The 26,967-nt window shown below is 42.3% G+C and overlaps 2 protein-coding genes across 3 annotated transcripts in view; one reads left to right on the top strand and one right to left on the bottom strand.

The window, feature by feature from the left end:
• Positions 1-1,871: 1,871 nt before the first annotated feature.
• sass6 (SAS-6 centriolar assembly protein) lies at positions 1,872-22,706 on the bottom strand. The gene is made up of 17 exons (XM_021561923.3): positions 22,194-22,706; positions 21,795-21,855; positions 21,113-21,192; positions 20,939-21,043; positions 20,680-20,854; positions 20,277-20,354; positions 20,038-20,157; positions 18,748-18,939; positions 18,297-18,491; positions 11,919-12,008; positions 11,498-11,677; positions 11,212-11,293; positions 10,943-11,076; positions 10,281-10,406; positions 9,834-9,937; positions 9,504-9,598; positions 1,872-2,556 (listed from the first exon to the last, which is right to left on the bottom strand). Exons 1-17 carry the CDS (start codon positions 22,256-22,258, stop codon positions 2,489-2,491), a joined length of 1,950 nt encoding a protein of 649 aa, XP_021417598.1. The 5' UTR covers positions 22,259-22,706; the 3' UTR covers positions 1,872-2,488.
• The window catches only part of trmt13 (tRNA methyltransferase 13), a 10,995-nt gene continuing 6,715 nt past the window's right edge, over positions 22,688-26,967 (top strand). Inside the window, exon 1 of one of the 2 annotated variants that reach the window (XM_021562135.3) lies at positions 22,688-22,833. In XM_021562135.3, coding sequence (XP_021417810.2) covers positions 22,699-22,833 — 135 coding nt within the window. In that variant the 5' untranslated portion in view covers positions 22,688-22,698. The remainder of the gene's footprint in view (positions 22,834-26,967) is intronic. The other variant, XM_090189182.1, reaches the window with a different exon arrangement.

Here is a 26,967-nt window from a genome sequence, read left to right as displayed (position 1 = left end):
CAATTATTCGAAAATGGAAGTTCAAGATGACGGTCAATCACCCTCAGTCTGGGGCGCCATGCAAGATCTCACCTGGTGGGGCATCAATGATCATGAGGAAGGTGAGGGATCAGCCCAGAACTACACGGCAGAACCTGGTCAATGACCTGAAGAGAGCTGGGACCACAGTCTCAAAGAAAACCATTAGTAACACACTACGCCGTCATGGATTAAAATCCTGCAGCGCACGCAAGGTCCCCCTGCTCAAGCCAGCGCATGTCCAGGCCCGGCTGAAGTTTGTCAATGACCATCTGGATGATCCAGAGGAGGAATGGGAGAAGGTCATGTGGTCTGATGAGACAAAAATAGAGCTTTTTGGTCTAAACTCCACTCGCCGTGTTTGGAGGAGGAAGAAGGATGAGTACAACCCCAAGAACACCATCCCAACCGTGAAGCATGGAGGTGGAAGCATCATTCTTTGGGAATGCTTTTCTGCAAAGGGGACAGGACGACTGCACCGTATTGAGGGGAGGATAGATGGGGCCATGTATGGCGAGATCTTGGCCAACAACCTCCTTCCCTCAGTAAGAGCATTGAAGATGGGTCGTGGCTGGGTCTTCCAGCATGACAACAACCCGAAACACACAGCCAGGGCAACTAAGGAGTGGCTCCGTAAGAAGCATCTCAAGGTCCTGGAGTGGCCAGGGCAGTCTCCAAACCTGAACCCAATAGAAAATATTTGAAGGGAGCTGAAAGCCCGTATTGCCCAGCGACAGCCCCAAAACCTGAAGGATCTGGAGTAGGTCTGTATGGAGGAGTGGGCCAAAATCCCTGCTGCAGTGTGTGCAAACCTGGTCAAGAACTACAGGAAATGTATGATCTCTGTAATTGCAAACAAAGGTTTCTGTACCAAATATTAAGTTCTGCTTTTCAGATGTATCAATGACTTATGTCATGCAATAAAATGCAAATGAATTACTTAAAAATCATACAATGTGATTTTCTGGATTTTTGGATTCCGTCTCTCACAGTTGAAGTGTACCTATGATATAAATTACAGACCTCTACATGCTTTGTAAGTAGGAAAACCTGCAAAATCAACAGTGTATGAAATACTTGCTCTCCCCACTATCTACAGTACTAAATCCACATGTGCATGCATGTGTTTGTGTTGTTTCAGTCTGTTCCATAAGGTGCTTTTTTATAGCTGTTTTTTTACTGCTTGCATCAGTTACTTGATGCAGAATAGAGCCATGACTACATGGAACTATGTAGTACTGTGTGCCTCCCATAGTCTGTTCTGGACTTGGGGACTGTGACTTTGCACACAATCATCAGAATAGAAAGGAGTGGGAAGCCCCGGAGCACAACTGAGCAAGAAGACAAGTACATTATTGTCTAGTTTGAGAAACAGAAGCCTCACAAGTCCTCAACTGGCAGCTTCATTAAATAGTACCCGCAAAACAGCAGTCTCAACGTCAACAGTGAAGAGGCGACTCTGGGATGCTGGTCTTCAAGGCAGAGTTGCAAAGAAAAAGACATATCTCAGACTGGCCAATACAAATAAAAGATTAAGATGGGCAAAAGAACAGACACTGGACAGAGGAACTCTGCCTAGAAGGCCAGCATCCCGGAGTCACCTCTTCACTGTTGACTTTGAGACTGGCGTTTAATCAGTTTATTGATGTGCCACAGCTGTCAGCTGGATGGTATATCAAAAGGAAACATGCTTATTAACAGGGATGTAAACAAATTAAAATTAATAAGCTTTTTGTGTGTATGGAAAATTTCTGGGATCATTTATTTCAAGCTCATGAAACCAACACTTTACATGTTGCGTTTATATTTTTGTTCATTGTAGCTAGTTGATCAGAGAGAGACTAGACAACAGATTCTGAAAACAAAACTTTAATCTACAGATATACACACACATTAATGATTAATTTCATACACCCATATGTACAGTTTTTAAACAGCAAACACTTCAGTAGCAATCATTCTGTGGTTCATGCTCTGTTCATCAATACGCTGGTGATGACTTCCGATTAGCATGTACATGTTAACTTTTCTCTGGTTATCTTTTATCAAATTGTTGCACCATGAGAACAGACGGCAGCTTTTCTTGAGGGAAACTCATTGGTAGAATGTATCATTCGTACCAGGATTTGAGTACTATTGAGTGTTAAAAGTTATGAAGACACCCAGAGCAACATGATGACAGCATTAGTTATGTCAATGCTAATTACGAGTAAGACGTGACAACAAAGTTATTTTTTAAACAAACCAACAAACGTAATATTTGGCAAACCGATCAAGTGGCTTAATTACTATTGATTGGTTGTCTTTTTAAAAAATACTTGGAAACACAGCACAGGTTAAAAACATTAACATAGGCGGAGGTACTGTGAGAATCTGTGGTTGGTCAAACAATTCACTCTCCTTAGTCACAGTGGTATTCAGTGGTGTGTTGTGGAGTGGACATTACAGTAGTTCTTGGCTCCATTCCTTCTCAGCCAGGGAAGTAAGCGGACGACAGAGGGTGCAGGCCAGGCTTGGCTGGTGGTGGCCTTGGAACATCTAGAGACAATGGGGGAAAAATGAAGTCGTATGACAGACAAAATCTGAATCTTAATTCAGCAAAGTTACTGACAATGTGCAAGACAATAGCTGTGTTCGAATACTCATACTAACTGCACTATTTGTAATGTTAATTGAGTATATAGTATGCTTATTGGTCATAATATGGATATAGTATGCCAAAAGTTCCCGTCTGTCGTACTAAATTCGCCAAAATATTAAGTATACATGCAGAGGACACTATTTCTGTACTTTAGGGCCCATACTGCAATTCAGGAAATAGGCGTGGCTTCACATGTTCAGATTTTAAGAAAATGGCAGAAAATATGCACCCATAAATTCATTGCTTTAACTAATTATGACAATGTTAAACAATGTAAAAAGTAATGATTTTTCAAATAAGTTACCTTACATGTTATGTTGGCTGACAATTTGTTAGTTACGCTGTCCTTACGAACCACATAGCTTATCATTACAACCGTATGCACCTGTATGTAAGCTAACGTTAGTTGGCTAATAATACAGCAAACAGTATGACAGTATGTTAAGTATAAGCTAACTACCCAATGTTCATTTACTTGATTAATCCTGTCATTCTTAGCTAAATGGTATCGTCGTTGTGCGTTCAACGGACATTCTGCTGCTTTCGTAAATTCGCTCTGGCTATTTACTCCGATTTCAGAGCACTCTCGTCTGAGTGTACCAGAGCGCAGAATAATGGATTTACGAGCGCGCCAACACACATTGAATGTGGCCGGTGTCAGTAAAAGTCGGCAAAAAAGCGTAATTAAATTGTTACCAGAAGTACAGTCACCAACTTTCTGGATAATAAACTGCCTAACCGGCTCTGCTAGGGCGAGTAAAATGGTCAGTGGTCTCATTTGTGTCTGGAAGTAGCTAGCCAACATCAGCTTGGGTGCTTGACTGCCGCTGTAAGGTCAGAACGCTCAAATCAACCCTATTCCTCGGCGGAGCATCTGAAGGATAGAATTAACAACACACCCGAAATCGTAAACTGTCTAACTAGTAATTTGTAACAAGAGGTTGCATAGCAACAGCGTCAACTTCCGGTAGACCGGCAAAGAGCTAGTACGCTCAACTGAAAGGATACTGTTCGTTTACAGTATACAAAAATTAACTAATAGTATGTAGTGTACAGTATGTTAGTATGGTTATTCGAACACAGCTAATGTGTATGATTGTAAAAAAGCAGAACAAACCCACTGGGTTTAGTTGAATCAATTTGGTTTCAATGTAATTTGTCAACGTATTATGACATGGAATCTGTAAAGTACATTGGATTCATTTTTTAAAATAATAATCAATGCAAACTGTTGAGTGAAATTTCAACCACAGGATTAAGTCAAAATTGTAACCAATTTAACAGACAAACCTTGTATAAAATATGTTGAATTTGTACCTTTGAAATGGACCTTCAACGTTATACACAGTGAACAAAACCGTAAGAACACATGCTCTTTCCATGAGACTGACCAGGTGAGAACTATGGTCACTTGTATAAATTCAGTTAAATCAATGTAGTCGTGGCCAAAAGTTTTGAGAATGACACAAATATACATTTTCACTAAGTCTGCTGCCTCAGTTTGTATGATGGCAATTTGCATATACTCCAGAATGTTATGAAGAGTGATCAGATGAATTGCAATTAATTGCAAAGTCCCTCTTTGCCATGCAAATGAACTGAATCCCCCAAAAACATTTCCACTGCATTTCAGCCCTGCCACAAAAGGACCAGCTGACACGTCAGTGATTCTCGTTAACACAGGTGTGAGTGTTGACGAGGACAAAGCTGGAACCTTCAAAAGGAGGGTGGTGCTTGGAAACATTGTTCTTCCTCTGTCAACTATGGTTACCTGCAAGTAAACACATGCCGTCATCATTGCTTTGCACAAAAAGGGCTTCACAGGCAAGGATACTGCTGCCAGTAAGATTGCACCTAAATCAACCATTTATCGGATCATCAAGAACTTCAAGGAGAGCGGTTCAATTGTTGTGAAGAAGGCTTCAGGGCGCTCAAGAAAGTCCAGCAAGTGCCAGGACCGTCTCCTAAAGTTGATTCAGGTGTGGGATCGGGGCACCACCAATACAGAGCTTGCTCAGGAAAGGCAGCAGGCAGGTGTGAGTGCATCTGCACGCACAGTGAGGGAAATACTTTTGGAGGATGGCCTGGTGTCAAGAAGGGCAGCAAAGAAGCCACTTCTCTTCAGGAAAAAACATCAGGGACAGACTGATATTCTGCAAAAGGTACAGGGATTGGACTGCTGAGGACTGGGGTAAAGTCATTTTCTCTGATGAATCCCCTTTCCGATTGTTTGGGGCATCCAGAAAAAAGCTTGTCCGGAGAAGACAAAGTGAGAGCTACCATCAGACCTGTGTCATGCCAACAGTAAAGCATCCTGAGACCATTCATGTGTGGGGTTGCTTCTCAGCCAAGGGAGTGGGCTCACTCAGAATTTTGCCAAAGAACACGGCCATGAATAAAGAATGGTACCAACTTCGAGAGCAACTTCTCCCAACCATCCAGGAACAGTTTGGTGACGAACAATGCATTTTCCAGCATGATGGAGCACCTTGCCATAAGGCAAAAGTGATAACTAAGTGGCTCTGGGAACAAAACATCAATATTTTGGGTCCATGGCCAAGAAACTCCCCAGACAAAACCCCACAAATTCTGACAAACTCCAAGCATTGATTATGCAAGAATGGGCTGCCATCAGTCAGGATGTGGCCCAGAAGTTAATTGACAGCATGCCAGGGCAGATTGCAGAGGTCTTGGAAAAAGAAGGGTCAACAATGCAAATATTGACTCTTTGCATGAACTTTGTGTAATTGTCAATAAAAGCCTTTGACACTTATGAAATGCTTATAATTATACTTCAGTATTTCAATGTAACACCTGACAAAAATATCTAAAGACACTAAAGCAGCAAACTTTATGGAAATTAATATTTGTCATTCTCAAAACTTTTGGCCACGACTGCAGAAGGGGAGGAGACAGGTTAAAGAAGGATTTTTAAGCCTTGAGACAATTAAGACATGGATTGTGTATGTGTGCCATTCAAAGGGTGAATGAGCAAGACAAGTATTTAAGTGCCTTTGAACAGGATATGGTAGTAGGTGCCAGGCGCAACTCAATATTAGGAAGGTGTTCCTAATGTGTTGTACACTAAGTGGAAACTTCACAATCTAAAAAATGTATTACATGTACAGGCTGGGCAGCCCCTCCTACTGATTTAGTCTCCCATCCAAGGGAATTTTTTAAAACCCTTTTTCTCTCCAATTTTGTGATATCCAATTCGTAGTTACAGTCTTGTCCCATCGCTGCAACTCCCGTACGGACTCGGGAGAGGCAAAGGTCGAGAGCCATGCGTCCTCCGAAACACGACCCTGCCAAGCAACACTGCTTCTTGACACACTGCTCGCTTTACCCGGAAGCCAGCCGCACCAATGTGTCGGAGGAAACACTGTACACTGTACAATAGGCGACCGTGTCAGCGTGCATGCGCCCGGCCCGCCACAGGAATCGCTAGAGCACGATGGGACAAGGATATCCCGGCCAACCAAACCCTTCCCTAATCCAGACGACGCTGGGTCAATTGTGTGAACCCGGATCTGTAGTGACAATGCAGTGCCTTAGACCTCTGAGTCATGGAATCAGGCAGAACTCCTATCAGCAATACAAGGTTTATTTGAGCAATTGCAAGGATGATCTCCCTATCAGGATGAACCCGGATAGGATCTTGACTATTTACAAGTCCCTCCGTCTTTATATACTCCACCAACACAAAAAGCTTCTTATCCCTCAAAGAGGGAGGCAAGCCTAGAAAAGAGATACATAAGGGTAATTAGTTATACTCCCTTAAAGCATTCAAACAAACAAAAACAGGTTCTAACCAGTTCTTACAGCCTGTGTGTCTTAAGATAGGGGAGTGATGATCTTTAGAGCCTAAACAAACAGACAGGAGAAGAATTCAACCTGGATGGCTTTCAGTGTCACAGAGATTAGGAACAAATAACAAATCACTCCTTTGTTGGGTGTATGATGAGGTTACTGGACAGCTGTGGGAAATGACCAGTGACTAACAAAGAGTTTGCAGTCACAACAGCATTAGACTAATAAAATAATTTTGCTCCAACACTTTGTCACATACTACTAATGTGCCATCATGAGAATGATTAATAACTAAATATATTTATTGTTCCTATCGAAGTCATTCCAAAGGTTAGGTTTAATAACAGAGCAAATTAAATGCAACCATACTTTAGAAGTCATATATAAATCAATAATTGTAAATGCTATATAGGCCTAAATACTAAGTCATCCTCCACTAGTTTCAATTCAACCCCCGGGTTCAACCAAAAGAATAGACAATGCATATAGGCCTAGGGTTTCAAGCTTTGGTTGATTTTAAAACAAAAATCTAAGTTAAAGAATAGTAATAAATCAAATCAAACTTTATTTAAGTCTGATTAGATTAAGTCCTATTCTTTATCTTGGATTTTTGGTTGTGATGGAGACGTGAATCCAACATATAAATTATTTATTTGTAGACAAACTGGATATTAAGTTGCGCTTGAAGGTCCACCTGGACCAGATAGGTCCACCTGGACCACTGACTTAGTCTGGTTTTAATTCCAGTTTGTCTACAAATAAAATGTTGGCTTCACGCCTCCATCTCAACCAAAAATCAAAGTTAAAGAATATGACTAAATCAAACTTTAAATAAAGTTGGATTTTATTTAGCACTGTTCTTTAACTTTGAAGTCAGTGTCAAAAGATACAAATCCTTCAAACGTTGATGCGTTGACAACCAAACAGTTCAATATCACTTTTGCAATACAGTAAATAGCATATTAACTTAAATGTGTTGGATTCCCATCTCCAACTAAATAAAAAATAAAAAGTTAAAAGAATAGGATTAAACCAGTAGCTCAGATTAAACTAGCCAAGCATTAAAATGTTTATATTTGGTTGCGTTATCAACCAAACACAATTCATTATTACTTTTGTAATATAGTAAATAGCCTAAAGTTAAGGCTGACTTACAGACTAAAGTCTAGCAGTATTTATTCAACCTTAAAATGATTAACACATCCATGGCGACATTGAGGTTAACCTAATGTAGTAGCCTAACTAGAAATGTCTTGTTATCTAAATCATAGAAAGCTTGCATGTTCTAGATAGCATGCAAAGGTTGCAGGTTTGTGGATTGCTGTAATAATCTGTGCAGAATCTCAAACAGCTTTGATCTCTTGCACCATGTACTTTATTCACCCATTTTAAGTTTCACTGTGCTTCATATAATAGCAGAAAGGTTGAAATCTCATTGATCAACGTCTCAACCAAAAATCGCCCACATTTCCATGTTGAAATGATGTGGTGTGCCCAGTGGGAAGGGACATAACCTCTCTGGGATCGTTCGGGACACTAGCGTCCCACCTCGCCAACAGCCAGTGAAATTGCAGGGTGCCAAAGCCAAATTCAAAACAACAGAAATCTCATAATTAAAATTCCTCAACCATACAAGTATTTTACACCATTTTAAAGATATACTTCTCATTAATCCAACCACCGTGTCCGATTTCAAAAAGGCTTTTCGGCGAAAGTAGAACATATCATTATGTTAGGTCAGCAACTAGTCACAGAAAGCATTCAGCCATTTTCCAACAAAAGATAGGCGTCACAAGAAGCAGAAATATAGATAGTGATTCATTCTAACCTTTGACAATCTTCATCAGATGACACTCCCAGGACTCAATGTTACACAATACATGTATGTTTTGTTAGATCAAGTTCCTATTTATATCCAAAAACCTCAGATTACATTGGAGCCAAGAAATGCCTCCAATTTCCAGAGAAATTGCAGAGAGCCACATCAAATAACAGAAATACTCATCATAAACTTTGATGAAAGATACATGTTTTACACAGAATTAAAGATAAACTTCTTCTTAATGCAACCGCTGTGTCAGATTTCAAAAAAGCTTTACGGCAAAAGCACAATATTCAATATAATCTGAGAACAGCGTTCAGCCACAGAAGCGAGCCATACAGTTACCCGTCAAATTGTGGAGTCAACAAAAGTCATAAATAGCATTATAAATCTTCACTTACCTTTGCTGATCTTCGTCGGAATGCACACCCAGGACTCCCACAATAAATGTTTGTTTTGTTCGATTACGTCCATATTTATGTCCAAATACCTCCGTTTTGTTCGCGCATTTAGTTCACTATTCCAAAGGCACAATGCGCGAGTGCAAAATCCAGACGAAAAGTCAAAAGAGTTCCATTACAGTTTGTAGAAACATGTCAAATGTTTACAATCAATCCTTAGGGTCTTTTTATAATAAATCTTCAATAATATTCCAACCGGACAATAGCGTATTCATTACAGAGGAAAAAGAAGGAACGGCACACCCGCGTGACCGCGTAGTAAACAACTGATTGGCCTCAGCCTAGTCCACTTATTGAAACAGCTGTTATTCGACACCCTTCCACCCTTCAAACAACTTTCTAAAGACTGTTGACATCTGCTGGAAGCCTTGGGAAGTGCAATCTGGCCCCATAGACACAGCATATTGGATAGGCAATTACTTAAATGAAACTACAAACCTCAGATTTCCCACTTCCTGGTTGGATTTTTCTCAGGGTTTCGCCTGCCATATGAGTTCTGTTATACTCACAGACATCATTCAAACAGTTTTAGAAACCTCCGAGTGCTTTCTATCTAATACTTCTAATACTATGCATATATTAGCATCTGGGACAGAGTAGCAGGCAGTTTACTCTGGGCACCTTATTCATCCAAGCTACTCAATACTGCTCCCCTGTCACCAAGAAGTTAAGAGGCATGTAGAGTGAACTTCCCCTCATAAACTGGCATCACTCAAACAAATAACCCCCAGTGTCTACAAAGTGGTCTTACCTCTGTTGAGGTGCATGCCAGACAACAGACCACGGAGGGGAATGCTGTCGTCTCGCTTCTCAAAGTACTTGGACTCCAACCCAGCAGGCTCACCACTAAAAGTTCAAAAAAGAGAAAGAAGAATAAGACCGTTATGAAGATGGAAAAAAGGCAGTCTGAATGGAAGGCCCAGAGAATAAAGTAGATGGTCTTGGGCTCTTGCTGATGGTGATGGACCATCCATAAACCGGAGCTATTTTCATGCAACAGTGAGCAGAGAAAACATTTCTGAACACTTCCAAGTTAATTCTGATGCTGAAAGCACACAACGTAACAGAGAGCTGGACTCACTTCTCTTTGTTGGAGGGCTGAGGGGGATGCTGTGCTGTGGGGCTCCCATCCCTCACATCCACAGGAGACATGCCAGGCTTGGTACTCATCGGGTTAAACTGGACCTGCAATTCAGTCCAGGTCAACAAAAAAGTCTGAATTCAAGCAAACCCCCAAATACAGCTGAAATGAGTTAGAAATACAACAAAATTGAGTTCAAGCTGCCTTATCCCACACCTCATAGAATTATTGGTTCTTCCAAGATTAAATCATAGTCGACGTAAGGAATTGTTAACCATACCTACATCCATACCTGCTTTAGGTAAATCATCCAGGTTGCTATTCATGATGTGGCCCAAATTCAAGGCTGTGTCATTGCAAAACCACACCTATTTCAACACACTTCTAAATATAGCATGAAAGTTTCATTAGAATTTCAGCGTAACAAAGGAGAAAAGATGAGCCTGCCTTGGCTCCAGGGCCCTGGTTGTGTAGTGAGAAGACGGAGCGGCTGGACAGAGGGAGTTTGGAGTTCAGCGTGGACGTGATGGGGTAGCCCTGTCCGGCCGAGGAGGGAAACGCTCGGCTGTCCAGCTGAAAACAAAGTCAAGCACACGTGACTTGAGCTGATCTGATTGTGTGCACTTTGCTGGTCAAATCGTAACTGGTCAAATCGTAAAAGGTAGACTTGACAATATGATGTCATCATTCACAACATTGTCAAACCTTGCAGATAGAAATACCATGAATAGAGCTGACATGATTCCTTGTTATACAAAACAAGTTTATTCATATATCTGAATATTCCAAAACTGTGTGTCCTGCGGCCTGCGTAACGCATCCCTGCTAACAGAAAACAATCCAATTTAAATCTGCCAAATGCCAACAGCAGCAGATCATCTTAGCAGATTAGATTTTTATTGACATCTATAAGCAGGAAGTTTCCCTGCCTGTGTATGATGTCATATGGCAGAGTCTGCCTTTAAGACGCATGCACACAACTCAAATTAACTTTAAAATCGACACACGTATCTAAAACTGCAATAAAAAACACAAAACACGATACCCACTGCAACTAAAACATATCAAACCAATATCTTACCGTGTACTATGACATGTTTAGTGCTTACCATGTTGTGAGATGCACTGCCCATCCTCTGTCCAGTTGAGGCTGAGAGAGTTGAAGGAGTCTCAAACGTTCCAAGGGTCTCCGGCTTCCTGGATAACTGGTTCTCATTCAGCTGTTTGTTCAGCCACATTATAACTGAAGGATAAGACAAATCCATTGTTGCGGGGGAAGACTAAATGAATACAAACAGTGGGTCATTTGATAACAGCCAAGGTTAAGCGCAAAATCATGTATTTTTTGAGAAACATTTCTTTAAAAGACATTCCATACCATTCTCGTTTGTTTTCAGCACCTCCCTGCTTTCATCTAATTTCTGAACCGTCTCCTCCAACTGCTCCTTCAATTTCGACACCTACAGTGGAAGTTACAACCAAAAAGATCAATCCAAACTTGACACCCATTAATTATGTCAGCGCCCACTACTCCTCAGAACTTGGCTTGCGCTTGTGCGCGCGCACACACACACACACACACACACTTTCGGCAGCCATTTCTGACCATTTTTGTTATTCTCAGATTCGCATTTAAGGTAGTGGACACTAATGGAAACACACACCTCCTCGTCTCTATGCTTGAGCTGCTGCTGAGTGTCCTGCAGGTCTCTCTGGGCTTTGTGCAGCCTCTCCTGGGTCTCCTGAAGCACCTTCTCCTGAGACACCATCACAGTGTTCTTCACCTTGATCTTCCCCACCAGGCCCCTCAGCTCTCCCTGCAGCTTCTTGATGATGCCATTGGCCTAGGAAGTCAACACGAGGTAGTGTCAAGACGGTACTTCACCCCCACGCTCAATGTGTTCTTTCTCAAAGGGGATGTGATCAGACCCAAGACAAAATTGGTATCAATATTTAGACTCAAATAAGTGCATGAGTGGACAAGGACTTGTGGATTTGAACTTGACTGGATTGAGTCTATGACCATTTTTTTCAGACCATGACATGCATAACAAAAAGCCATGACTGGAAATGTAAGTAACCCACCTTTATGAGTTCCTCAGATAGGGATTTCACTGTGGCTTCCAGTTTTCCCATTTGGAGTTGTTTGCTTTCGGCATTTCCTTCAACTGAGTTCTACACACAAACACAGAATGTCACATGTTGTATAGCACACTGTATTACATATACAACTAATATAAGGACAGGACATGAGGCGGGAGTAGAAATTAACGTCGGCATTGTTTAATGCATTTCACAGGAAGAACATTCCAAGCATTTCAACGTAGGTAAGCAAGGGATGGTTACAAGTGCCCTAAAGGGAAAAAAATAGAATATCAATACACAACATATTCCTCCCCCTTTACCTTTGATGACTCATAAGGAAAAAAGTAAATATTCACTGTTTTGCCTTGTTTTCTTTTTAATATAAGTCATCTTAATGTAAATAAATGAACTTTTCAGAATAGCCTTTTCTAAACTAGGGATAGAGGGTAGACTGCCTCAGTCCCCAGACTTAAGCCAGGGGTCTATTCTGCCCCAATGTCAGAGGTTAGTCGGAACTAAATAGTCAACCTGTCAGGGGGTCATCTTTCTCTTGCAGGGTAATGACGACGTACAGGTGAGTCTACAGTCACATTATCTCTGCGTCTGAGTGGTGATGGTGTATGCCCAGACTGGGGTGCAACAGTACCCTGAGTAGGCACTCTGGCTGGTTCAGGTGAGTCTAGAGTACTTTCCACATTTGTAGGTTGCTGCAGTGGATGTTCAGGTGATAGCTCGTAGTCATGGTAGGTCTCCAGTAGCTGATCTTGGTTTGTCACTTGACATGAGTCATCTCTGAGGTTGGTTCCTGGCAACAGTTGATCCACGTGTCTACTCCAGATTATGTTTTCTGGTGTGTGAACTGTGTAGGACATAGGCCCTGTTTGTGCAACCACTGTGGCTGGTATCCACTTTGGACCTTTGCAGTAGTTCTGAGCATGAACCCTCTCTCCAGCTATGAAGCTTTTGTCTTTTGCTTTGCTCCGTCTCTCCACCTGTGCTCTCTGTACAACCTGTCTTCTCTTTGGAGGTCTCAGGAGGTCGAGTCGCATGCAAAGCTGTCTTTTCATCATGGGTGCCACTCTGGTTGTAGCGTGGGGAGTGTTTCTGTAACCTGTTTGGGATAGGGGGCAGCATTTTCACATTTGGATGAAAAGCGTGCCCAGAGTAAACTGCCTGCTACTCAGTCCCAGTTGCTAATATATGCATATTATTAGTAGATTTGGATAGAAAACACTGACGTTTCTAAAACTGTTTGAATGATGTCGGAGTATAACAACTCATATGGCAGGCGAAAACCTGAGAAAAATTCAACCAGGAAGTGGGAAATCTGAGGTTTGTAGTTTTTCAAAGCTTGGCCTATTGAAAACAGTGTCTATGGCGTCAAATTGAACTTCCTAAGGCTTCCACTAGATGTCAACCGTCTTTAGAGGGCTCTTTGAGTCAGTGGTCTGGCAGAGTGCTACGAGCTTGTGACGCGCGGTGATGTGAGAGGTAGCTCTCGTTCCATTGCTTTTCTACAGACAAAGGAATTCTCCGGTTGGAACATTATTGAAGATTTATGTTAAAAACATCCTAAAGATTGATTCTACACATCGTTTGACATGTTTCTACAGACTAACGGAACTGTTGGACTTTGTCTGGACCTTGTGCCTCATGAAGATGGATTACTGGGCGGAACGCATTAACAACATTGAGGAATTTGGACATAAATGATGAACTTCATCAAACATTTATTGTGGAACTGGGATTCCTGGGAGTGCATTCTGATGAAGATCAAAAGGTAAGTGAATATTTATAATGCTATTTCTGACTTCTGTTGACTCCAACATGGCAGATATCTCTTTGGCTTGATTTGTCGTCTGAGCGCTGTACTTAGATTATTGCATGGTGTGCTTTTTCCGTAAAGTTTTCAAAATCTGACACAGCAGTTGCATTAAGGAGAAATCTCTATAATTCTGTGAATAACACATGTATCTTTTATCAATGTTAATTATGAGTATTTCTGGAAATTGATGTGGCTCTCTGGAAAATAACCAGATGTTTTGGAAGAAAAACATTACTGAACGTAACGCGCCAATGTAAACAGATTTTTGGATATAAATATGCACTTTATCGAACAAACCATACATGTATTGTGTAGCATGGCATATGAGTGTCATCTGATGAAGACCATCAAAGGTTAGTGATTCATTTTATCGATATTTCTGCTTTTTGTGACAACTATCTTTGGCTGGAAAAATGGCTGTGTGTGTTTTTGTGACTTGGCTCTGACCTAACAATCATGTTGTGCTTTCGCTGTAAAGCCTTTTTGAAATCGGAAACGATGGGTAGATTAACAAGAAGTTTTCATTTGGTGTATTGCACTTGTTAATGTGTAAAAGTTACATATTTCTAAAAAATATTTTTGAATTTCGCACTCTGCCTTTTCAGCGGAATGTTGTCGAGGGGTGCCGCTAGCGGAACCCCTAGCCATAAGAAGTTTTAACAAGGTGTTTAGACGCCTATTAAGGGAGCCGTTCTCGTGATGATTTTAAAGCCTGCTTCATCATTTGGACAAACCTTTCAGCGAGGCCGTTCGTAGCAGGGCGATACGGCGCTGACTTGATGTGCTGAATTCCATTTGCTTCCATGAACTCTTCAGACACCAGTTGGGGGCCCATTATCACTAACGAGTTGCGTCGGCAAGCCGAAGAGACTGAAGATTGACCGTAGCTCTTCGATGGTTCTCTCCGCTGAGGTGCTCTTCATCACTGTGACCTCAGGCCATTTGCTGTGTGCATCAACTACGACTAAGAAAATTACAATCCTCCAGTGGGCCTGCATAGTCTATGTGGACTCGCTGCCAAGGCGCCTCTGGGAAGTCCCATGGGTGTAGTGGCGCTAGCTGAGGAATGTTCCTCATCTTTTGACATGCATCACATGACTTGACCTTGTCTTTGATAGCTGCGTCCAGACCTGGCCACCAAAAGTAGCTGCGTGCCATCTCCTTCATTCGCACCATGCCACAGTGCCCTGAATGGAGTTCTTCAAGCACCTGCCTTCTCAGTGGTGGCGGTATGACTTAAACTCCATACCAAGCATCCAAACGGAACTGAGCTTGTTTCTCCTCACTGGGTAAGGTTGTAGGCTGTCCGACATCTCCTTTTCCACGAGTGACAATGTCCACAACCTCAGACATCACTGGATCAGTGTGGGAGAACTTTTTCCACTTGGACAGATGTAACTGGGGTGTTCGTCACTTCCTTGAAGTAGAAGATTTCAGCCTGGGAGTGCTTAGTGTGTATGACAGGTAAGGGAAGCCTTGAGAGGCTGTCTGCATTGCAGTGCTGCTCAGACCTTCTGTACTTGATATCGTACTGGTGAGCAGATAACAATAACGCCCATCGCTGCATGCGGCTGGCTGCAAGCGACAGAATGCCGGTGTGGGGACCAAAGATGAAGGTGAGGGGTCTATGGTCCGTCAGCAGTGGGAATCGTCGGCCAAACAGAAACTGATGAAATTTCTTAACTCCAAACACAACGGCGAGTGTTTCACACTCAATCTGTGCATAATTGCTCTCGGCTTTACTTAAGGTCCGTGATGCGAAAGCAATTGGCCTTTCTTCACCTGATGGCATGATGTGTGAGACAACCGCACCAACGCCATAAGGTGATGCACCACATGCCAACTGTAATGGCAAGTTGGGGTTGAAGTGTGTTAGGGCCTCTGACTGAGCTAAGGCTGTTTTCACTTTCTTGAAGGCCTCCTCACATCAGTCTGTCCACTTCCACTGTTTGGTTTAATTCAAAGGTTCATGCAGTAGCTTTAACATGTTAGCTAGGTTTGGCACAAACTTTGCGTAGTATGCCAGTAGTCCTAAGAATGATCCCAGCTGACTCACGTTCTGTGGGGATGGAGCTTCCGCAACTGCCTTCTCCTTCGATGGCGCCTTGTGGAGCCCCGAACTGTCGATGACGTGGCCTAGGTACTCAGAGGGCCGGAAAAACTTGCATTCGTCCAACCGGACCCTCAGACCGTACTCCTCCAATCTCTGTAGTGTAGCGTTCAGGTTTCTCAGGTGCTCCTGCTCGTCTTTGCCGGTGATGAGTAGATCATCGAGGTAACATTGGACCCCAGTGAGCCCGCTCAGTATCTGGTCCATAGCTCTATGAAATAAGGCCAGAGCTGAGGTGATTCCAAAAGGAAGCCTCCAGTACCTGTACAGTCCTTTGTGAGTCACTATGATCAACAGTTCTTGTGACTCTTGGTCCACATGCATCTGTAGATAGACTTATGTCAGGCCTATCTTACTGAATTTTTGTCCTCCAGCTAAACCAGAAAAGAGGTAGTCAATGAGGGGCAGTGGATATTTTTCAGCAGTCAAGACTGGGTTAATGGTGACTTAGAAATCACCACAGAGTCTGAGTGAGCCATCTTTTTTTATGACTGGAACAACGGGTGTAGCCCATTCACTAACATTCACTGGATCCAATATTCCACTCTCGACTAGTCTGTTTAGCTCAATTTCAACTTTTGGTTTTAAGGCGTATGGGACAGGTCTAGCTTTGAAGCATTTTGGCTTGCTGTCTGGTTTAACTGTTATGTCCTTCATAATGCCAAGTTCTCCTTTGAACACATCCGTGTGTTTCCTCAATATCCCCTGTAGGTTTGTGTCCTCTTTTGCAACCATGTGAATTTCCTGCCAGTTTAGTTTGATCTTTACCAGCCATGTGCGTCCTGCAATGCTGGATGGTTGCCTTTCACAATGTAGAGTGGTAGCTTTACCTTCTGTTTGTTGAGCTCCACTGTAACAATCACGCTTCCTCTCACTGGAACAATCTCACCGGTGTATGTTTTCAGTGTCATCTCTGTGGGCTATAGTGTGAGGTGATGTAGTTTCTCCTTGTATACAGCCTCAGACAGCGAAGATATGGCTGCTCCAGTGTCCACTTGCATCTGTACTGCGTTTCCATCCAGTAGCAGTGTCACCCAGTACCCGTATCCATTGTCTGAAATGGACAAAACATGCAAAGATTCTTCCCCTTCAGACAGGGTATCACTTTGTTCATCCACTGTGTGCTCCATTTTATGCACTTTATTTTTGTACTTCCTGAAGTCGCTTTTCCTTTGTTCAGTACTTTTGTTTTTACATGCACGGCCGATGTGACCCTTTTTCCCACAACTTCTGCAGTCTAAGTCCTTGCACCAACACTCCTCTGCTTGGTGACCTGGTTTCCCACAGCGATAGCATGGCTTCCCACCTCCTGCCTTGATTTTTAACCACGTAGACACCTTATGCACTTTGGTCGATGCACTTAGCTGTTGTGCGTCTTTATTTGCCATTTCCATTGACGTACTCACTTCTATTGCTCTCTGCAATGTTAAGTTACTCTCAGTCAAAAGGCGTTTCTGAATTGCCTCGCTGCGCATGCCACACACTAACCTATCACGTATAGTATCACTCATTGATCTCCCAAATTCACAGTGTTCATTCAGATAACTGTTTAAATACAGCCACAAACTGACATTTATTCCCCCTCATCTTGATTTCTCTTATGAAACCGGAATCTCTCTGCGATTATCAGTGGTTTGGGAGAATGTCATTTTAAGGTAGCCACAATTTCATCATATGATTTATCACCAGGTTTTTCAGGCGTTACTAGGCTGCGCAGTAGATTGAATGTTTTTCCTCCCAAAACAGTCAAAAATGTTGGCACAACGACTTCTGCTTTAATTCCATTTGCCTACACAAAGTACTCAAAACGTTCTGGGTAAGAACTCCATTGTTCCATAGATTCATCAAATGTTCCTATTTTCGGTTTATTTTTCTTTCTCACACTTTTCAGACGGTCCCTTACACCAGACCCTTTTTTTCTTTCTTTTAACTCAAGCTAACTTCACTTTCTCCCACAGCGAAACTCTTCCTATCCCTCGAGGCTCTCTTTGCCGTGACATCAAAGGCTAGCTAGCATCACTCGACTGGCTAGCTCCACGTTTTGTTTGCGTCTTTCTACAGCAAAAAAAATAACGAATTTAACTCAGAATTTCTGCCGAAGATGAGCACAAACATGAGAACGTTTCTTCCTTGTCCCCAGTTTTGTTGTATAGCACACTGTATACTTATACAACTAATATAAGGACAGGACATGTGATGGAAACAGAAATTAACGTTGGCATTTTATAATGCGTTTCACAGGAAGAACATTCCAAGCATTTCAACGTAGGTAAGCAAGAGGGGGGGTTTACAGGTGCCCTAAAGGGACAAAACTAGAATATCAATACATAACATCACAGTTTTGACATAATTCATTAATATTAATTTTAACAAAGATCCTGGCTTTTCTGACAGTATTGAGGGGGTAAATGCTCTCCATTTGCCCAGGGGACTGACTACATACCTTCTGTTGCTGAGTGGCTTCTAGCACTTCCTTGGTGCGGAGCACGAGCTGCTCCTTATCTTTCATCTCCTGCTCCAGGACTGCCACGCGTGTCTGCAGCTGGTTCACCTGACGCTCCTTCTCGTGACACTCTGTGTCCAGGGTGCCATTCTCCCTCCGAAGAGACAGGGCCTGCTGCTTCGCTCGCTGAGACTCCTGTTCTGACATACACACTTGTCAGCAGATTATTTAGACATTGGTGGTCAACATGGCGGCCGGCAAGATTTCAATTTCTCTATTAATTCAGGAATTCAATATGGATGTAAAACAAACAAAAAAACACACATGATATGAACCGGCAGATACATATCCTAGGAGCGTTTCAGACTTAAAAATGTAAACTGTTCACAAAAGTGGCAGTTTTTATGAAATTTCCCCCACTAAATGAAGGCCCCTTGCATCCCCCCCTCACCTCTTCCAGTCCCACTAGTTTGGCTTTGAAGTCGCGGATGGTAGACTCGCTCTTGTATCTCTTCTCAGTCAGGTCCCTGTTGGAGGTCTCAAGCTCGGCCAGCCTGCTCTGCAGCTGCTGGGTGCTCTTAGTGTGGGCCCCCTCCAGCTCCCGGCGCAGCTGCTCGTTTTGTTGCTGCAGCCTGGTTTGTGTCTGCACAGGGCGAGATGAGAAACACCACAAGAGAAAACCACTTATTTTTGAGAGAAATCATAAAATCTAGCATGAGAACTACATTAATAGAAGTGAGCTTCTAATTTTTTCTAGCTTTCAAATAGGCACATTCTTCTCTCCCCTAGGTCTTTAGTGTACAAGAGAACGTAGTGTACCATGTTTTCTGTCAATATACATAGTAAAATAATGGTTTATTAATAAACAACTCCAAGGGGGCCCCTTTTTCTCTCCCAAATTCTATTTTATAATTTTCCCAAAGTCTGTTCTTCAATTTATTTTTCCAGGTTTTAGATTAATTTTGTTTTTCACTCTCAAAATTACAATAGTTCATAAAGAAACAACAGATGTTCTGGGTTGATGTCAATGCTTAAATCACAGAACACTTTCTTTTATGTCTGGAAGATTGTTTTGTGTGTAATTCCCCTTTAATTGTGCATCTAGCCCTTTAATTGTGCATCTAGCGAGTGAGGAATGTGCCATTGAATGTTCTGGTCTGGTGATGGTTCTGTGCTGCTGCTGCTCATTTCACAGCAAAGTTTGCAAATAAATAGACACAAATGATATACTTACTCATTATATAATTCTCCCAGATAAACCTACTTTGCAGTTAACATTTAATTGAGAAGGTTTTTGGGAAAGTGTTCCTGTCAACCCACAAGACCATTATCACATCAACTGGCCACACATGGAGTGATAGACAAACGGGGGCAATATTTCTGGAAATGAATTGGCAGATAGTGTTAGGTTTGGCTTTTTAAGCCAATAGTGGGATAATTTCAATGTGTTGATTAGATAGTAGCTGGGAGCTTTCGGTGTCTACTTGTGAGATTTGTTCATGACATTTTTTGGTGGAACACGTGAAAATTGCATGTAATTTCAGAATTGTTTGGCGAGCTTCTCATAGGTGGGCTGCGAGCTACTGGTAGCTTGCTATAAACCTGTTGAGACCCCAGTCATCTAAAATAGATTAAAAAAAACATTCAAGGTTTTATGGCTTCTGATAACTGGAATAGCACTTAGATGATTTCAGGCAGTTAACTAAACATCATACTTATAATATGAGAAGTTACTTGATACCTCCAAAGCATTCTCCCGCTCTGCAGTGAGGTCCTGAGAGTGGCGGCTCGACAGAGCGCTTGTTTGGCTGGTCCACTCAGACCGAAGCTTGTCTAGCTCTCTGCTCTTCTCCGACAGAGTCTGTAAGACACGTTTATATGAAAGGTGACCTTTTTAAAAATCGGGACCCACTTAAGATGTTACTTCTCCCACCTACATTTTTAGATGAATCAATCCATTCAGATCAACTACTGCTTTACCTGTTGTGTGTAGCTGAGCTGCCTCGAGAGATCATCTTCTGTCTTCTTCAGCCTCTGTTCCAACTGCTGCTTCTCCTCCTGACAGATCAAAATGGGGGGATAACTTAAAATACAACAAAGAAGTTTCCCAGACTTTAGTATACTGCAGTCTGTGTTGCTTCATGGAATCTCCCAAGGTCCTTCATAGGTCTGCTATCAACCATTCCCAAGACTGAGGTCACAAAGACAACTAGGGGTGGTTTCCCAGACACAGATGAATCCTACTCCAGGACTAAAACCAACCTGAATGGAAAAACTCCATCAAAATGTTTTATTTTTATTTATTTTAATTTTATCCAGGACTAGGCTAAATCTGTGTCCCCGAAACTAGTGTTTCTGAGGGAGTAACGGGAGATTCACTTACCTTCACACAGGAGAGACAAACTGCCAGGTACTTCTTGATCTCCACATCAGTGCCATGTAGCAGCTTCAGAGACAGGTGAGTGAGGTGCTTGAATGCATTGGTCTCCACAACATTGAGGTTGGCAGGGCTGTGGTCTAATACTGGGGATGATGGCGATGACAACTGGAGCAGAAATCTAGGGAAAGGAGAGCAAAGAGACGTCACATGTCCATGATCTCACAGTTAGTGGAGACATTCAACGAGCTGAGAGTCTTCTCACCTTGGATTCTCTTTGTCTTGCTCCGAGATACACTGGTTTAGCAGGTCTATAAACTTCTGAGGAAAGGATGCAAAGTCTACCAACAGGCCCTGTTGAACTTTCAAACTGATGACAGAAGACGTAGGATTAGTGTATGCTCATTATAGTGGGCACAATGATTGAATTGTAAGATACCTTTGAAAATCCTCTTCTGATATGGCAAGGTTGTACAGAAAATAAGGGTCAGTGTCATCTGTCAGTCTCACCAGCAGATCCTAGAATGCAAAGTTGTGTTAGTTACAGTGGCTTTGTCACTAACTACTACCTTGAGGGAAGGACTGACATTTGGGAAAAAAGCAGACGTGATAGGGAATCCCTTGAACAGGGGAAGTGCATCGTCAACTAACGTCAATCATTAAGCAGAATCCAGTCGCTAATGTTTGTAGGTCAGCCCTTGAAAACCATTAAGGACCATGAATAATCTAACCCATGCATGCCTCCCAGAGAGCCACCCTTTTGCAACTTTCACTTCCATTAAAAACACCCACTAACAGTTATGTAGCTGTAATGCTGCATTGCTAATTAGGACTGGTGCTTCTCCATGGTGTTGTACCATGAAGTGAGTGACAGGAAACTTTTGGTGTTGTTGATTGATATCTGTTCAGCGGAAGTTACCCCGCCGTGGTATGTTGTATTGATGAGTCTATCTTTATGTTGGGTATTTATGCATGCCCACAGTAGTAAGCAATGCATTTCGAGATCAATGCACTGGTTTCTGAAACACTGCTCATTCACACTATATAAAAGGAGGGAGGGTGATGATGGGAAAATAATCCAGTCTTGCAAAACACCAACCAAGGTTGTAAACACCACTTACCCTTTTGTGGACTGGATTAGTTGTTAATTGAAGCTCAATGCCGACTCTGATATTTCCTCTCCTGTAATGTAAAGTTAGCCAGAAAGATTCAATCAATGTATTTTTAGTCGTAACATACAACTCCATTGATATATTTGTTATTATCAAGCGCCATCTGGCGAATATGACATTTAACGTTACTGAACATGCCAACTTAGCTAGCTAGCAATGTAACGCGTAGCACAGGTTGCTGGATAGTCTGTAGCTAGCTGATGCCCAGACACGACTATATCAAATTGATGAGCTATCTAGTTAGGCCGCAAGTATCGATATTGCTTGATATCTAGCTAGTTACAGTAGCTAGATAACGTTAATTATGCTAGCTAGTTAACGGTAACGTTAGCAATCAATCGAACTTACCTTTCTTCGCAATCTTTGCATTTGACGTGCACTTGCAATCGCTTGTTGAAAAGTGTTTCTGTCATGATTGTTTCATACTCCCAAAAATGTAGTGTCTAAATTGCAAATTCCAAGGTTAGATTTGTATGGCCTTGGTTAAAAAAAAGAATAGTCTCTTCAATTTCGAGTTTGGCGCTTCTCTCCCGCGAATAACCGTTGGGGAAACATCCACTTGAGAAAGAGGCGACGGAAGTAACGTCGAGAAATAATGTGCGCGTTCCAGATCGTCTAAATTGCAGACGAGTGGTGGAATAGCACAATGTGCTGCTTCACTTGTTGATCGTTCTTACAGTCAAACTACAACAACACCACATTAACTACCCTCTATAGCTACTACTGGGTATAAATGTGTAAAACATACTCAGTCACTGAGTTGCAGCTTCGTGAAATGTAGACCACCTGGAACGCGTCCCCATTCTATGGTACTGTAGTTGGATGACGTGGTAACTATACGGAAGTTGTAAACATGGAGCTCCCCACCGCGGACGGCGTGTCTGCACCTCTGCCTGGAAGGTGTGCTTTTTACGTGGAAAAGAAAAAACGATACTGCAAAATGATAGTTGGAAGTGGAAAAGCATATTGTGGGGAACATGCTAATGCGGTAAGTAGAGCAGGACACCACCACACTGTTTGACACAACTGTCAAAATATTCCCAGCCCACGGCTGGCCCCATAAACTACCCCCTGACCGTGGGGGATTGGTGTAGGTTACTGTTATGGCAACTGAAGATGGCTGACTAAACTCCACTCCATGGTGAATGAAGTTTCAAATTAACTCCACCAACGGAGTGATGCAGAGACCAGGCTAAGTGGAATTAATCTCCGACTACATAGATTCGGCCATAGACTAACAAAATATGGATGAATCAAATGCCGCGTTCATGTGCCAGTCGGAACTAGGGACCTCAAATGTTAGATACAGCACGTGGATAACTACAACCAATTAGCAAGTCTGAACTCCCGAGTTTCCTAGTTCCGACTAGAACGTGAACTAGACTGTAAAAAAACATGGATGAAGCCATCACCCCATTGTTTCCAATGAGAATGCTCAGTGGCACATTTGATTATCAGGAAGTAATTTCAGCATGTCACCATCTTACTACATGGAGGAGTTTTTGGAAACGTTGCATGTACAGTTTGAGTTACTCTAGGACAAGTTTCCTCAACTGGTGTTCCGCAGTCCGAATTTGGCATGCAGGTGGTTTTTATTTGTCCCCACAACTTTTCTAAGCATAAAAGACTAAAAACACCAGGAAATCAGCTTCAAGTGATTTTCATTTAGGAAATATATTCCCAAGTATTCACACACACAGAGAAACGTGTTTGTATACAAATGTAAGCAAGTTTTGAAATGATCTATATGATCTTTGTAAATTGCAATTTACAAATTATTTGTACACTGCTCAAAAAAATAAAGGGAACACTAAAATAACACATCCTAGATCTGAATGAATGAAATATTCTTATGAAATACTTTTTTCTTTACATAATTGAATGTGCTGACAACAAAATCACACAAAAATTATCAATAGAAATCAAATTTATCAACCCATGGAGGTCTGGATTTGAAATTAAAGTGGAAAACCACACTACAGGCTGATCCAACTTTGATGTAATGTCCTTAAAACAAGTCAAAATGAGGCTCAGTAGTGTGTGTAGCCTCCACGTGCCTGTATGCCATGCCTGGGCATGCTCCTGATGAGGTGGCGGATGGTCTCCTGAGGGATCTCCTCCCTGACCTGGACTACAGCATCCGCCAACTCCTGGACAGTCTGTTGGTGGATGGAGCGAGACATGATGTCCCAGATGTTCTCATTTAGATTCAGGTCTGGGGAACGGGCGGGCCAGTCCATAGCATCAGTGCCTTCCTCTTGCAGGAACTGCTGACACACTCCAATCACATGAGGTCTAGCATTGTCTTGCATTAGGAGGAACCCAGGGCCAACCGCACCAGAATATGGTCTCACAAGGGGTCTGAGGATCTCATCTCGGTACCTAATGGCAGTCAGGCTACCTCTGGCGAGCACATGGAGGGCTGTGCGGCCCCCCAATGAAATGCCACCCCACACCATGACTGATCCACCGCCAAACCGGTCATGCTGGAGGATGTTGCAGGCAGCAGAATGTTCTCCACGGCGTCTCCAGACTGTCACGTCTGTCACATGTGCTCAGTGTGAACCTGCTTTCATCTGTGAAGAGCACAAGGTGCCAGTGGCGAATTTGCCAATTTTTGTGTTCTCTGGCAAATGCCAAACGTCCTGCACGGTGTTGGGCTGTAAGTACAACCCCCACCTGTGGACGTCGGGCCCTCATACCACCCTCATGGAGTCTGTTTCTGACCGTTTGAGCAGACACATGCACATTTGTGGCCTGCTGGAGGTCATTTTGCAGGGCTCTGGCAGTGCTCCTCCTGATCCTCCTTGCACAAAGGCGGAGGTAGCGGTCCTGCTGCTGGGTTGTTGCCCTCCTACGGCCTCCTCCACATCTCCTGATGTACTGGCCTGTCTCCTGGTAGCGCCTCCATGCTCTGGACACTACGCTGACAGACACAGCAAACCTTCTTGCGACAGCTCGCATTGATGTGCCATCCTGGATGAGCTGCACTACCTGAGCCACTTGTGTGGGTTGTAGACTCCGTCTCATGCTACCACTAGAGTGAAATCACTGCCAGCATTCAAAAGTGACCAAAACATCAGCCAGGAAGCATAGGAACTGAGAAGTGGTCTGTGGTTATCACCTGCAGAACCACTCCGTTATTGGGGGTGTCTTGCTAATTGCCTATAATTTCCACCTGTTGTCTATTCCATTTGCACAACAGCATGTGAAATTTATTGTCAATCAGTGTTGCTTCCTAAGTGGACAGTTTGATTTCACAGAAGTGTAATTGACTTGGAGTTACATTGTGTTGTTTAAGTGTTCCCTTTATTTTTTTGAGCAGTGTAGTTATGTTCCGGCCCGACCATCGAGTCATGGAAAAAAAACGGCCCTCGCCTGAACCTAGTTGATGATCCCTCCTCTAGGAAGTGATGTTGCAGGCTAGCTCAGTGCTGCCACCTCTCATAGAGTAACTCAAGTTGAATGCTGACCAAGGTACTGCAGGCTGGTATTAGCGACAAAATTATCTTTATAACATTGTCTGTGTATGATTTTAAAGTAATCGGTTCAAATTAGGGATGCACGATATCAGAATCAGCCGATATTAGCTAAAAATGCCAACGTCGGTATCCGCCCGATGTCTAGTATAACGCTGACGTGCATACCTATATAACGTACCATGACGTAATGACGCCACGTAAAATGTTGTATTACATGTGCAATAGCGTCACTGCTATGAGCTTCACGACATACTATGGAACACCATTTGGGTCTTGGCGTGTCAAAGACACACGTCAAATAACACTTTGTGTTAAATAAGCTTTTAATTTGACACTCGTCAAATAACACAGTTCTATTATAGAATGTTGTGTTTTCTCAATTTGCACATGCAAGCCAAGCTCCACCACTACTATCAGTGGTACTGTCAAAGCTGTACAAAAAAGTCTGCAAACAAGCCACGAACCCTGTTGCCCAAAGCTAACGTTATAAGCAGCCAGCTAGCTTCATCTGGCTAGTGAGGGTCGACTGGACCATGTTATAAGGATTAGGCACAATAGTGGAATTTGTGATTTGCCTTCAAAGTAAAAGTAACCCTTTGAAAGTGATGCCCATAGAAGACGACTGGGAAGAGTTTACGCAAATATTAGCATTGTAGCTCTTATCACAGAACTGTGACTGTGAAATCACCTCCCCAGTCAGCCAATTGTGTATTGACATTCATATTTCACTGTACAGCTTTACCTAAGGATTGGGCATCAATGAAATGGGGTATCAGTCTACTCAATACCCAATATATTTTTTCCCAAAGTCCTCCTCAGAGTTATCAGACTCCAAAACATCCACGCAGTATTATTTTTCCTCTGGAATACTGTTCAATGCACATAGGTTGACAATAAATGTGGCTCAATTCACAGTTGTTTCAGTCCCGCAATAAGTGCTACGACACTAATGTTCTCTGGGTGTCACTGAGTAGACTGATACCCCATGTCATTGATCCATAATCCATAGCTAAGGCTGTACAGTGAAATAACTATGCCCCCGATGCAATTCTAAAGTATAATATATCCAGTATGATTTCAACAGATTTGTCAAATTAACAAATTGTTGTCTTTTGACTTTATATAACATTCCAACCTCGTTTTGCATGATCAAATCAAATGTATTTATATAGCCCTTCGTACATCAGCTGATATCTCAAAGTGCTGTACAGATCTATTCAATTATGGCATACTTCTACAATTTCTACAATTTGTATTCATTAGTATCACTGTCAATTACATATTTTATTTTGAAGGCTAACTGCAAAGTCCACTACTGTGGCTAATTCCTATTGTGGCTAGCTCCACATAGATTGGTCCAACCACCATTAATCAAATAAGAACTGTCTTATAAATTAGGGTTCATTTAGATGACACCTAGCTATATAGTTACAGTTGAAGTCGGAAGATTACATACTCTTAGGTTGGAGTCATTAAAACTTGTTTTTCAAACACTCCACAAATTTCTTGTTAACTATAGTTTTTGCAAGTCGGTTAGGATATCTACTTTGTGCATGACACAAGTAACAATTGTTTACAGACAAATTATTTTACTGTGTCACAATTCCAGTGGGTCAGAAGTTTACATACAGCAAGTTGAC

Source organism: Oncorhynchus mykiss, chromosome 1 (assembly GCF_057628025.1).
Source record: "Oncorhynchus mykiss isolate SJ-2025 chromosome 1, ASM5762802v1, whole genome shotgun sequence".
NCBI classification, from domain to species: domain Eukaryota; kingdom Metazoa; phylum Chordata; class Actinopteri; order Salmoniformes; family Salmonidae; genus Oncorhynchus; species Oncorhynchus mykiss.
Note: the sequence above shows the minus strand (reverse complement) of the source record. Positions and strands in the feature narration are given on the sequence as shown.

Excerpts from the sequence above, each read along its gene's own strand:
- sass6 (XM_021561923.3), bottom strand. The coding sequence starts at position 22,258 with ATGACAGAAACACTTTTCAACAAGCGATTGCAAGTGCACGTCAAATGC. Across the intron at positions 18,940-20,037 it reads AGCGGGAGAATGCTTTGGAG|ACACAAACCAGGCTGCAGCA; the intron begins GTATCAAGTAAC and ends CGCCCTGTGCAG. Across the intron at positions 11,077-11,211 it reads GCTGAAAACAAACGAGAATG|TTATAATGTGGCTGAACAAA; the intron begins GTATGGAATGTC and ends CTTATCCTTCAG.